The 14,628-nt window shown below is 46.9% G+C and overlaps 1 protein-coding gene across 4 annotated transcripts in view; it reads left to right on the top strand.

Annotated features, from left to right (window-relative positions):
- The first annotated feature begins 1,328 nt into the window (after window positions 1-1,328).
- The window catches only part of NTRK3 (neurotrophic receptor tyrosine kinase 3), a 1,833,633-nt gene continuing 1,820,333 nt past the window's right edge, over window positions 1,329-14,628 (top strand). For 2 of the 4 annotated variants that reach the window (XM_069624286.1, XM_069624285.1), the window contains exon 1: window positions 1,329-2,974. In XM_069624286.1, the coding sequence (XP_069480387.1) occupies window positions 2,727-2,974 (248 nt within the window). In that variant the 5' untranslated portion in view covers window positions 1,329-2,726. The remainder of the gene's footprint in view (window positions 2,975-14,628) is intronic. The other 2 variants (XM_069624287.1, XM_069624288.1) reach the window with 2 other exon arrangements.

Genomic DNA, 14,628 nt, shown 5'->3' with positions numbered 1-14,628 from the left:
TGATGGAAAATGTTGAGTCACGGTCATCAAGCCAAAGGGATGTAGCCAGAGCATGCCCATGCTGTGCTATGGCTACATGCCATGCCAGGGAAGGGCACACTGTGTGCAAACTGAAGGCAATGCCAGCCAGACACAGTGACGGAGGCCATTCCCTGCAGGCACCCCAGAAAGGGTCACTGTGTCCGATGCCTAGCTGAATGCCACCGGGCCCACGGCACGTGGCCACTGCCAGGAAAGGCCTCTGTGCACAAGGCATGCGCCTCTTTGTAATGCAGTGCTAGATGTGCCAGGCGTGTGGTCACCAACTACATCCTTGATGGCATCGCATTCTAAAGCATTTCCACCAGTAAAATCACCCCTCCCCCCACCACCCCCCGTGGACTCTCCACTCACCTATTCGCAGGTGTTTGCAATTGCAACAATGAGAGGTCAACATATTAGTGTTGCACAAACATATTTAACACACAAGTCTTCTGCACGCACACACACTTCTGATATCGGTGTGTACTTACACCATTACAGTAACTAATAGGTGGTGTTCACGTGCTTGCTGCCTGTTTTGAGTAAGTGCAGCATACGTTCAGGTCCAACAATGTCCACAACAGGTAATGTCGAGGCCAACGTGTCCCTTGCACCGTGTTACTTCCTCTGTTACAGCGCCACGATGCCCACGGGCTGTTGTGCGCTTTAAAAATACAAATAAATAAATAAATAAATAAAGTGGTCGTTTCACCATCACATCGGTGTTGTCACGTGTCTGTTTACCAGTTCTGTCAACAATGGTGGCAGTGGTGATATGTATTGTGATGCCGCAATCAGCGAGGTCAATGGCGATGTGTTATCTATCACCAGTCGGGTCGTGCACGGCCTCTGCCTCCTGGGGAGGAGAGGTCATTGTATGAATAGCCGCACCTGACATATTTCTGTTTTAAGTGTTACATCGTGACCATGTCGTGCCAGCAACTGGTTGTTATCCCTACGGTGCTTGTAACGTACGCATCGTGCGTATGCATCGTGCCGCATGCGTGCCCTCGCAAAGCCATGTCATGCCACCGTCTGCTTTGGAAATACACTGTTGCTTGAAATTAGCGTAACAGGGTGTATGCAGCATGCTGCAGAAGGCGGGGGTCTCCCCGGCTGAAGTGAATCCGTGCATGAGTGGGGGGGGGGTGCAGGAGCTCGCGCTCGGCTCTCTCTGAGCTACTGTGCCTGTCTGTCTGCCTGCTGCCATCTCCTCCCATCCTCTCGCTTTCTCTCCCCCTCCCCATCCTGATCACACTGCTTTGATTCTCTTCTCTCAGTAAACAGCTGAGACTCCCAGCACCACTCCACCCCCCCCCCCTCCCCACCCTCGCCCGCCCACCCTCTCCTTGGCCAGGAGAGAGCGAGAAGAGGCGGCAGCCGCAGCTCCCTGCCTTCCGAAGACAGGGTCTGAGTGCCGTGCACCTGCGTCTCCCCTACCACTACCGCAGGACCAGGTCCACGCGTCGCCTCGCCGAGGGTGTAAGTGCAGGCGTCCGGCCGGGAGGGATCGCGGACTCGAGCAGCGGAGAGGCGGCAGCGCCGAGTGAACGGAGCAGGGCTGGGATCGCTAGCTAGTGTCCCTGCGCTTGCCAAAACATGCAGCAGGCATCTTAATGGGATGATGTCCCGGCCTGTCACCCAACGAGGACTTTGCTTTTTCCTGCTGGCGGTTTTTTTGCATGTCTGATTGCATATCTTTTTTTTCCAAGCTTCCCTCTTCGGAGAATATCAGACCCACACTTTATGTACCGCTCTTGGTTTTATTTATATATATTTTCGTTTTGGTTCAACCGAGGATCATTTTTTTCCCTATGCCTGCGTCCTGTGGCTTGAGCGCCCCTGCTCAGATGTTGGTCGCCTTGGTTTAGTTGCAAAGACCCCTCGCTGTGGTCGCGGAAACTGGATTCGCACTGGGGCGTGCGTGATTTTTTTTTTGGCCCATTGCTGCTTTTGGTGATTTGCGTGTCTTCTGGCTGAACGCGACGGCACCCCCTTTTTTTTCCATTCCCCCCATGGCTGAATAAGTAGGATGGAGACGAGGAACGCGGAGAGGAAACGGGCAGTGTGGTTGCTGCGGTGTTGAACTTTTCTCCTTGAAAACGGGATTGCGCGCCGCCTGCTTGAATGCCGGCTGGGTGTGAGATCGGAGGCGCTCGCCGTTTGTGTGGGCATCCAGGCGCGTGAGGAGGGGAGGCTGCTCGTCGTGAGGTACCGCGCCTGGGCGCCCCATCGCCAGGAAATGCGGGGTTTTCTCTCTGCTACTCTGTGCACCGAACCCTCTGTCCTCATCTTTGCTTCTCTCTCCTCTTTGCAGGTGTGTCAGTTTTAATTCTGCCCAGTAGGTGGGACTTGGTGACTTTGGGACCCGTTTTTTCGCTTCTTCGCCACCCCAATATCCCGCTGATAGCCCCTGAAATCTCTCGGACCACCTGGAGAAAAATTAACACCCATCGGAGGCACAAAAAGGAGCCCAACGCCGGCGGCAAGGCGGGCACCAGGAGAGGGAACAGCGATGCTTTGCAGAAAACTAGGGCGCTTGTGCTTCTGACTATTTCTCCATTATGATCCCGACTGCTGGTGGGTCGGGCTTCTGAGCTGGCTTGAACCCCCAAGACCGTGCTGGGATTGCTTCCCGCCTTACCTCCGCTTTCTCCCCCCTCGTCCGTTTTTCCGGAGGGGGTTGAACGCGCAAGCAGCGGGCGATGGATGCGTCTCTTTGCCGGGCCAAGTGCCGTCTGCTGGGGATCGCGGTGCTCTGGAGCCTGTGGATGGATCGCCTGGCCTCGGACCTGGCCTGCCCGGCTAACTGCCAATGCAGCGACACGGAGATCCGATGCCTCAAGCCGGACGACGGCAACATCTTCCCCCACTTGGAGTGGCAGGAGCCGGGCACTGGCAATGGCAACGCGAACATCAACATCACGGACATTTCCAAGAGCATCACCTCCATGTAAGTCACGGGAAGGGCCTGGCTGCGTGTGCTGCACTGTTCCCTCTGGGTGCACCCGGGGCTCCTCTCCCACAGAGCTTAATATCCACTTGCCCGAAAGGCCATATGCCTCGCGCTGCACCCCCACCCCCTGCCAGCGAGATAACAAGGTGTCCCACCGTTAACTCACATAAACTTAACATGTTTGTCTCCCCAGGCTGGGCTTTGCCTGAGAGATGCTCTGTGTGTAGCCGGCCACCAAGACAGTGCCACGTTGTTTGTGTAGCATCATTGTGTGAGAGTCTCCTTCTGGCTGGCCTTTGACCCCCCCCTTCCCTCAGCCAGTCAGGGGTGTCTGGCTATATGTTATTTCCGTGATGAAGTCTATACAAGGCAGATGGGGTGTCACCTGTCGCCTATCTGCATTAAGTCCCCACACGGCTGCCCCAGGAGGAGGCCACTATACCACATTGCTGCATTGTGTATGAGCTGTTTTGCTAGGGGGATGTGATGCAGTTGTGCTATGTTGAAATCGGGAGGGGTGCAAAATACCACCTGTTGGGACGTGTAAACATTCGATATAACTCCTTTGTAGCTTCGGAGTATTTGGTGAAACAATTCCAGAAGCCCAGTTTTTTATTTATTTATTTATTTATTTTGTTTGTCCGTTCGTTGCTCTGCATTTTAGCACCGTATTTCAGCACTGCACCCCGTTGTCCTCGGCCATCAGTGTCATGACTGCTTCGCTTTCCCCACACCCCTCCGCCGCTCCCTCACAATGCCAGCCCTATGCAGGAGGGGGCGGGGGGTGCCAGGGGAGGAGAGGCAGACGGTACGTGCTCCCCGGCTCCCCGTGCGCCTTACCCAGGGCGCTGCTGCTCGTCACAGCCAGGCTGCCAGCAAAGCCCCGCAGAATAAAGCCAATCCCCTCTTTGGATGCCCGCGCGCCTCTGCCCGGGATGAAGATTATTGGGCTGCGGCGGCTCCGCCGTTTAGCGGATATTAGAGCCGCGAGTGATCGCCACAGCAGGTGCGCGTTCCATTCACCGCGCTCCACACACACACGCGCACGCACGCACCCCTCATCACGGCCCCCCACAGTGAGGTGCGGATGGATCGGGGAGAGCCAACCTCGGGGTCAGAACATCACCGGTTTCATGTGTTTGGTCATTTTGTTGAGGAGCTGAAAAACCCGCCCTTTGCTGCTTTTTAGTACCTTGGATGCAGCCGTGCAATTCAACAGGCACACCGTGAGCATGCATCCATGTCGGGAAACGGCGTGTGCACGCATGCAGGTACTGCCAGTCCCTCAGTGACACGTTCAACCTGCGAGGGGGAGGCATTGCGATTGTTTCCAAACGAGCGGTTTTGGTGGGAGGTTGGGGGGGGGGGTTGGGGTTACACACCGCGTGCCACGGACGTGGAACGCGGCGCCCGCGCTCCTGATTTTGTGTGGGCGCGTGCCGAGCCTATATCCCCACCACACGCCGGGAAACGGGCGCAGTGGCAGCGTCTGGCCGGAGCCCAGGACTGAGCCCGAGGAGCAAACACCTGCTGCAGTATAACGGAAAGCGACAAGGGTCACTTTCGGGCCACACCCCAGTCCCTCCACTCGCGTGAGAAACGGCTCACGTTCTTGAAAACCGGATACAATACTACTTTACTTAACTTCCTCGTATAAATATTCAAATCACGGCCCTGCTAATTTTAAAATACAGAAACATATTTCTTTTATAGACCCTGCGCAATGCACACTTCACCGAACTGGCCGGCAGTGCCATCAGTAATCCGTGTGTTCTCAGAACGCATGTGTCTGGATTAGTCCGAAATGGACCCTGCGTAGTGACCACAAAGCGGACAAAAGCCCGCACGCAAACATTTGCGGAGCCAAGAGGCCCTGCCTGCTGCATTTCGCCCCCCCCCCACCCCCCTCACAAAGCGAAGAATCTCTCGCTGCCTTGTAGTGCCAAGTGGCGAAGTTGAGTGGCTCTTCGTTAGCCCGGGGTAATTGGGAGGTGGCCATTTCACTCTTCCGCGGAAATCTCACTGAAGCCCGTGGCCTCTAGCCTCCTCAGGCCCGGAGTGAATGGCCAGCCGCACCACCATACCACAGACGGTTCGAAGTCCGCGGACTTCTGAATGGAACGTTTCTCTCTGTAACAGACTGATACTGTGTTTGTGTCGATTGCACAGTTGCTTTACTGGAGTCACCTGTTTGATACTCATGGGTCACTATTATGCCACTTATCGCTGTACGGCGTGTGATGAGGTCTATTGTTGTTCGAGAACAATGGCACCATTCACCCCCCCCTCATTACGAGCGGCCACACAAGCAGGGGGTTTGCCAGGTCTTGAAAAGACCTGGGGCTAAACTGATGTCGGAACTGTCGGGACTGGGGGTTAGCTAGCCTTGTGGTTGTTGCTCCTGAAATTCTATCCCTGGCTATAACCAAAACACCAGGGGCAGAACCCCCCCACTCCCCCACCCCCCAGCAACGCCTCTGCACACAAGCACTACTTATGTTGCACGCGTGTCTGGCACACGCAATGTCGTGCTGTCTCACGCTGAGACATGCACATACATCCTAGAGGGGGTAGGGGGTCATACACACAGAGAGCTAATTCGTACGCACGCGCCACGTCTTTCCACACCAACCTGTGCTCACTGGGTTACAGTTCTCCGGGGGCAGCCCAAAGCTTAAAGGGAAGGGTACCGTTCAAAATGGGAGTCATAACAGCACCTGTTATTACCATGCTCAGAAGATGGGGGTGTCTGACACGAAGCCCCTCGTAACAACTTATTATTTCTTTCTCTTCTTCTAATTATTATTAGTATTATATTAAAGTGCGTTCACTTTGCAGACACGAGGTAGTCAGGAGGGGAAAGTCTGTCCACTTGGCCAGCAGTCCAATGCACACGTTTAGGGATGTCTGTCCTGTAATGTGCTATCGTCGTGTTTTAGCCTGGCATCGTTTTCAAAGGCAAGCAACAGGCGTCTCACGCTGGCCATTTTCTCCACCAGGAGACATATAGCCCCACTGCATGGAAACAGAAATGGCGTCTTAAACACGTGCTGTACCCGCTGTGCACCGTAGGCCCACCCCCACTCTAGCCCAAATAAATACCTAGGGATGCCAGGAGATTGATGACGCGTTTCAGTGTTACCCATTTCCGGTCACTAACACTGCAGGCGGGAAGGAAGCCGGAAGTGAATCCATGACCTTTACTCTTCTTAGAGCAGGTGCTTTTTTCATGATGGCCCAAGCAGGAACACAGCTTTTGTGTACAATGACTCCAGCTGTGCTACTCTCAGGAGGAGAACCACGCCATGATTTTTTTGGCTTTGTTTGAGTCCTCTTTTATCGGAATGTTCTGGACCTTTTTGAGGGATAAGGAGATGAGGCACATTTGTGGGTCTTGACATTTGGCGTTGACCTTTGAAGTAAAACAATCACCTCAATGGCGATTCCTTGACTCCAAAGAGAGGCCCAGTTTTAGGCCTGTGTATTTTACAGTCACACACACAGCAGAGGCTGAAGATGATGCGTCCTCCGAGACAGTGATTCACTGATTGGTTGCCATTTCATTCCCAGCTCAGTGACAGCAGTGCTGGTTGGTCGGCTGGTTGGTTGCTTGCTTATTCTATCTGAAATGAGTAGGTGGCATTGGGCTAGCTCTTAGTGAGCACCTTGGAATATTGCTGAAGTCTACGTTCGCTTAGCCCTGGATACCGTTGTGATAGGCGCCTGTGTCAAAGCAGTCCAGTACTCATGGAGTCAGCAGTGTGTTCAGTGAAAAAGTCATGCTTTTTCCTGTAGCGCTGATTCTGCTTACCCAGCTGCTTCAGAGCACGGTTTGGAAGGGAAGGAATGTTTGAGGAAGTCTTAGCCCGCAATCACAATTTCATGTACCTGGAAAACTTCCAGACAAGTCGGTACTCCAGGCCGAGACATGAAGATAGCTGGACATCAAGGCTTCCAAGATATGAAGGCGCAGAGGGAAAAGACAGGTCTCCTGATGTCAACTTGATAATAGGAAGCCTGCTTCCAACCTGAAGTGGACACTGATTAAGTGCCAAAGGGCTAATAATACTGTGGATTTTAAGGTCTCACACCAAATGCCTGGATTGGTCCGGAGCATGGCTAGTAGGCCCAAAGTCTCTTACTTTAGGCATCAGGTCTGTTTAACAAATGAACAGGCCTTGGAATGTAAATCTAGTTCCCTTCCATGACATTCCAATGCTGTATTGTCATGAAGAGCAGGGGACATTGGCGAGGCCGCTTGGGTAGGGGTGAGTGAAGACCTGTCCAGCTGAGAGAAGAGGGTGCGGAGCCGTGCCACTCTCGTCTGCAACGCAATCTGTGGAGAGTGGCACTCCACAAGCGATTTCCCACCCAGTGGAATTCAGTGATTGCAGTCAGCATTTTGCTATTTTGCATTTCTGTTCAAGCACACATATGGCCGAATTTGAGGACATTTTAGAATTTCTCAAATTCTGCACAAAAGTCATGAAATGTCCCATAAAATGTAGAGCAATTCCCGAAAATATGAAGTGAGTTGTGCCTACTAGATGAGCGTTTCAATCGTTGCATTGCTACACAATGTTATGAAGCTGCTCTTATGAAACAAAGGAAATAACTTCCAATATTCCCACTTCAGCATTTTTCATAAACAGATATCATAGAATAACCACTCGCAACCTGGCTGCAGAACATGCATGTGCCATCCCGTGATAAAACGCAGCGTGGACCTATGTGGAAATGTCAGCAGGGCCGCCACCCATGTCAGGCGAGCTCATCACCCAGAAAGGGCCTTACATGCCCTTTCACCATGCATTCTTTTTTGGTTGTCTGCTCTCATCAATGTAGTAGACATAAAAAAGACCACAATATGTAGCGCCCAAACATTCATGTAAGAGGCACCTCAAAGAAGACATTTGTCAAAAATAAGACCTGTCAAATCTGCACTGTCACATTCCACTGGTCTTATCGGTACTGGAGGGCTTGGGGGTGTACATTCATATTTTAATAACAGATACTCCTTCTAATATTCTGACCAGTGAATGAATTGGGCCATAGGCTTTACTAACATGCCATACCATGCAGCTTTCTTTGGTGAAAGGACCATTCACTATTAATTAATTAATCTTTTATTACGGTTTATTACCAGAGACCAGTCTCTAAGCATATGACTGGGATTCAAATCCTGTGCTGTTTTCCTTGTCTTTTTCCCAATTTATTATTATTATTATTTTTTTTATAACACGTCTAATAGAATTTGGTTTCTAAGCACGGATTTGAACCTCTGTTGCTCTGCATGGTCTTGATTCCAAGACCACCGTGTTTCCCCTGTGTTATCATGCCAGACCACTATTTATACTTTTATTTACCTGTGTAGGATTAATACAAGAAATTAATATTTGTCCATATCTGTTCAGAATGGATAGAAAATCTATTTTTTTAAATATGGCTTCCTTGGTTTTCCTAATTACTTTCTTAAATCTTGTCAACAGGTGCAACGTCCATAATCAACATGCTAGTGTCAGAAATTGAACATACATCTTTCCCATTGACCCGTGGCTAGGGCTCTATGGTGCATTGGACCCAGTTTGCTTCAGTATGTGTACTCTGCCAGCTGTCCAGAGAGACATGGCTTACTACTAAACTGTGACCTCTGTGCTAGTCACACAACCCTCAAATGCCATTAGCGCTCCAGGCAAATACAGCCAACAAATTGACCAATCACCCAATCCAGCAAATTCTACATAGATGAGCATTGTATTCTAGAAAGGTGGGCATGTCAGGTAAATAGCCAACACACATGTTCCCAAAATACCATAACCTCCTGAAATGTAAGACCATTTTCAACCAGAAAGTAAGCTAATTTGTTTCCAAAGAAATCAGAATGCAACACAAATATATACTGCAAATTATGTGATACATGCACGTCGGTTATGTGGATCTATCATTTTCTTGTGTCAACGGGCGGGTACAGATACAATGACCAAATACTATGTCACTGATGTTAGGTCCCTCCCAGTAAAATCTAATCAATGATAGAAGAATGCAAGCAAATGATTCTTTCAAAAGATCAATTTCTCAGAAATTGCACCAATACTCCAAAGGTAAATCAACTTCTTTTGAAGTGCGATTTTAGAGTCCATTCTTACCATTTAAGAATCTATATACTAAAATCCAAAACATGTATACCCTAGGCAAAACATTTGATTTTAGTAAAGTGACCACTCTGTGGGCCTGATTTACAAACATGTTTTTGACGTGGCACAGTCCCATTGAAAACCTTTTTGTGAATTAGGCCCTAAGTCTCGTAAGACGATAGTGTCATATGCTGAAATGGGCAAATTCCTCTTCATCCACTGACATCTCTCTAGATTCGGACACATGGACATGTCCTGTCTCCTTGCAATGCTGTCCTCCAGAGTTTCCTCTCCGCGGAGCTTGGGTGCGGCTCAAGCACACAGTGCTTGCACCCCAGTTGGATGAGACGGTAGGGAACATTGGGACCAGCCTGCCCTCTACAGGCACAGAGTGATCAAAAGAATACTTGCACGGGAGAAGCTAATCACTATACATTTCACTCATAAAATAACTGCACATTATGACCAAAAATTGTATATTTAGAAACCTATTGACATTTTTTGAACTGTTGCAACAGCTTTATCAGCATGTTATAACTTGATGGCGAGTTGAAGGATGTCTGTAGAATAAACTGATGGAGGATAACGCATGTCAATGTATGTCATAGATAGGCAATATTCTAAGATCATATTTATTATTGTCAACAACAGAAGTACTATAAACATGGTCATTTTAATTCAAAATCAATTTTAATCCCAATAATGTATACACATTTTTTTCACAATACAATCAAGATTATTTTTCTAAACGGATCATATAGTCTAAGATCATATTTATCATTAACTGTCAACAGAAGAACTATAAATATGGTTATTTTAATTAAAAATCAATTTTAATCTCAATAAGGTATACACATTTTTCACAGTATAATCAAGATTGTTGTAAACTGATCAAATGGTTGCTGAGATACATATTTAAATTTGAAGTACCGGGTTCGGTCATTTTATTTACTGACTTCAGAGTTCTTACCGTATATTGAATTGTAGTAAATTTTAATTTCCGTAATATTTTTTTTTAAATAAATATTTAAAACATGAATAAATATGTATCTCAGCAACCATTTGATCAGTTTAGAAAATAAATTTGGTCACATGACACTTAGAAATAGCAGTGTACGCAGAGCACAGGGACTGCGTGGATCAACGCAACCGCAAATCTACCTTCAATCTTTCTTCTTTCCCCATTAACCTAACCCACTTTCTTCTCTTTGAGATCCTTCGGCGCACCCAGAGACCACACAAATGCCACGTGCGCGGTATAAATCCCAATAGCATAACATAACATTGCAAGCATGAAACTGCCCATTTTCCTGGAAAATAATAGGGTTGTAGTTTTATTGTATAAAAAGTATAACAACAACGATTGATTATATGTTCTATTAAAATAATAGTAACTGCCTACTTGCAACATTTGTTATGGAATTGTGCTACTGTTATTGGTAGTTTTGCTTAATGCACTTAAAGTTGTATAGTGCAACGATTATTATGTGTCATTATTCATTTTGGCCCTGGCATGGGTGGTTCGAAAGGGACAAAAATATATACACGGGCATCAAAAATAGAGTCCTGCACAGTGTGCTATGCCATCGTCATTTTCAAATTTGGCCCACAAGACCGGCCCATATTGCTCGTCTGTTGCCCATTGGTCATTCCAGCCCCAACAGCTTTGCTTATTTTCAGATAGACATTCCTGATGTACTTAATTGAGTAAGAATGCTTAGATAGCTAAGCGTTCCCTGCAGATAGCTCGGCTCTGGCTGTTGGATGAAGGACTGAATCTTGAAAGTGTTGACTCAGCCCTTCACTCATCTGAAATGGAGGACCATTACATTATATTTTCAATGCTTAGAAATGGGGAGGGCTCCAGCATGAAGCACTACATAGAAATTGGAAGATTATATTAATCAGTAAGATATTGTCTATGGAGGATAGCTCAGGGGAAAAGTGCTCGCCTTCGAAGCAAGACGACACGGAGCAACACAGGTTCGATACCGGCGTCCGCGCTTAGAAACCTCTGGGTATTAATGCGTTATATACAACCTATCATATCATATCAAACTTACCCAAGGTGACCTGAGAGCACATCACTGTGATTATAATTGTAATACACACACACCAATAACACATGTGGAGTAACATTTTTAGTAATAATATAAAGTAGACAAGCAAGAAGATGAAAAAAAAAATGTACCAGGTGGACGAAAAATAGAAAAAATATGGCCATTTCGTACATCCGGTGGAAGGTGCTTCCTCAACAAACACGCAATTTGACAATACCCTAACTACTTGTTTGCTGATGAATTTCTAATTGGGATAAAAAAGCATCCGGAATATATGTAGTAAGAGTCCTCTGACAGCATGATTGTAAGTTGGCTTTGGACGTTTTTTGGGGCTGTGAAAATGGTTCAAGATCTTGGTGGTTCAATGGCAGTGGCCAATTGAGCAGTAGTACCTTAGAGGTCTCCAATAAAACACAAAGGCCTCTGTATCTTTAGACCACAAAGGAGAAGTGCAGAGAACCTGAACTACAATGCAAGGTTTCACTCAAGTGAATCCATTTTGAGACAAATTAGAGCTTCATCAACTGCAACAATGACACGATTAATCTTAACATATCCAGTGCTTACTTTGACAAACGTATTGATCATTTCATTCATTAGTCTTGGGATGATAGCTCAGGGGCAACATGCTCACGTTGGAAGCACGACACAGAGCAACACGGGTCCGATCCCCGGGTCCAGTCTTGGGAGGATAGCTCAGGGGCAACATGCTCACGTTGGAAGCACGACACGGAGCAACACGGGTGCGATCCCTGGGTCCACGGTTAGAAACCTCTGGGTATTAAGCGGGTTAAAATAACCTATCTTATCATTCCAGGACACAGTGGAGAAGAGCATGTACAGCAGAGGGGGTGTTTTATGGAAAGAATCTCAATTCAAAAATTAAATTAAAATAAAAAAACATTTTTTGCTATTATGCCTTAGCCGGCTGGATGGTTAATCAAATGGAAATTGACCAATTCCTGCTCTACCTGTATGCACCAATCAGAATCAATGAAAGTGGCATCTGTTTTCTTTAATATATAGGGCCTCATTACACGGAAGGCGGAGGACCAAGGGGCTATTAGCACCTTGGTCCATGCCGGTAAAATACCGGCACCATCTTGGTGGAAAGGGGAATTACCACCCCATTCCAAGGTTGGCGGGGCGGTAATTCCCCCTTCCACCACTGCCCTTCCCCATTCCCATTTTTGCCCCATAGGGCATAATGGGAATGGGGAAGGTACTAATTACGGCACCGCAATTTTGCGGTGCCGTAATTAGCACCAAGGTCCCTTAGCGGGTTGGTTTTTAACGCCTGCAAAAAGCAGGCGTTAAAGCACCAACCCGCTAAGGGACCTCGTAGTAAGGCGGTAATGGTTAACGGTCACCGTTACCATTAACGGTGACTCTTAACCATTACCGGCTTCCGTGTAATGAGGCCCATAGACTCATTTTCTTCCATCTGCTAGTCAACATTGGATCAGCAATTGCTTTAGGCTGCTCAACAAATGCTAAATGTGCTTCGGGAACACACACCTGGCAGTGCAGCAAACATATATACAATTATGTCTTCAAGGGGCACACCTTGGATATGAACGTGAAATAGTATGTCGCAGGAAAAATCCATGATTGGAAGCTACCAAGTAAAGACGCAAGCTCTCAGCCACTTGAGACCATGAGCTCCGGTTTTTGCATTCCCTTTAATATTCAAGATTTACATTTTTATAGAAAACACTTTAGATAAAAGTTACCTTTACTCAAAGATTCAATTGCTACCGTTCCCGTTGTCAAGGCTTACATTATTCCTGCAGCAACCTTTCATTTTAGCAGTAAAACCTCTTTCGATGTTTTCATCCCCTGTGAATAGAGTCCTTCAGCGAGGCACATATATGTGTTATTGACCTCTGAGAAATGCAGCATGGCTGCTGCCAATTACCAGTGATTTTAACAGGAGGGGCAGCCCTAGATGCGGAACCTGGGGCTGAAAACAAGAGTGTATAACAAGGGGGGTGGTAGCCGCCGATTAGAGTTATAGCATAACATTAATTTTGTATTTATTCTGTTCTGTTCAGGCAGAATTGTCTTGGTGTTAAGGAAATCACATATGGTCCACATTTTTTCATTAGGTATTGGAGTATATTGAACTACAATACTAGTTCTGAGTCAATAACAACCTTGTTCATAGTCTCGTTTCTGAAATTAATACATGAATTTTATTTCATGTTTCTCAGCAAAAAGGTAGTAGGACAATCAAGGTAATACATTTCATTTTCTCTGAGGTGAAAAGCACATCAAATCTGAGCATGAGTCTCAAATGTGTGCTAGGCAGAACATTTTCAAGACAACAGAAAGGACATGGCTTCACAATCAGTAAACAGTACACTGTGTTTTAAAATGCAAAAAAGACGCTGAAATGTATTGTTACAATTTACTCCAATACCTAATGAAACAATTTGGGCCGTAGGCGATTTACTTAACAGCAAGCCAATTCTGCCTGAACAGAACAGCATACACAATGCATGTTATGCTCTAACTCTAATTGGCGGCTACCACCCCCTTGGGTATTACACACGTTAGAATTAACAAATTACAATTAAGCTTCTAACCTAAGCCATACCAGGTTGAACTTGGTTGTGAAAGGAGGATAGCCCAGAGGCAATGTCTTGGTCTTGGAAGCAAGACCACGCAGAGCAACAGAGGTTAGAATCCCGGATCCACGCTTAGCGACCAAACTCTGGTATTAAGCGCTTTGTAAAAAAACAATTAAATAAAAAAAATAAAACCCCACCAAAAACCGCCCCATACCTTTTATTAATTTTTACCTTTAGGATGAAGAATAGAGCCCAAAACATGTACAGCATTTAAATACATTAACTGATTTCACACTTTCTAGTCCAGTTCCACTCATGAAACCACTACACACCAATTTTGATGAAGCTTTCAACGATTTCATCCAGTCCACAAATAGCCCTTTTCTCTTTGTGTAATTGCTTCCCATAACTCAGAAAAATAAGTGCACATGATGGCTTCAGGGTCAATGTAACAAAGCAGGAGTACTATTTTGAAACCTTGCCGAAGTTCCTCCACCGCTGTACCATACACGGTATATGTTGTTGTGCAGCAGTGAAACCACTAGTGTGGCAAACACAGGGGAAATTGCTCAACAACTTAAATGAATCCATGTCCCAATGCACGTCGAGCCTTTGAATCCTCACTCACGTCAAGAGGTTCACTTTCTGATCAGTGAACTTCTAGCTGGAGGATTTGAAAGAATTGTGATAGGTTAGACTGCCACGATCAGTGCCCACAACAACTAAGAATGACCAACACAACATAGGCATCTTGAAATTCCCCATGTGCGCACCACACCCACATTGCAAAAATTGGCATACAGCCGGATGCATTGGATGGCATGTCATCTGGGTACGGCTTTTGCAAGATCCGCGCGGAAGGAAAGACATGGTTGGCTCCCATG

The sequence above is a fragment of the Ambystoma mexicanum genome, chromosome 11, assembly GCF_040938575.1.
Source record: "Ambystoma mexicanum isolate Mex_15411 chromosome 11, UKY_AmexF1_1, whole genome shotgun sequence".
Classification (NCBI taxonomy): Eukaryota; Metazoa; Chordata; class Amphibia; order Caudata; family Ambystomatidae; genus Ambystoma; species Ambystoma mexicanum.
The sequence above is the reverse complement of the archived record's forward strand: the minus strand, read 5'-3'. Positions and strand labels throughout refer to the sequence as shown.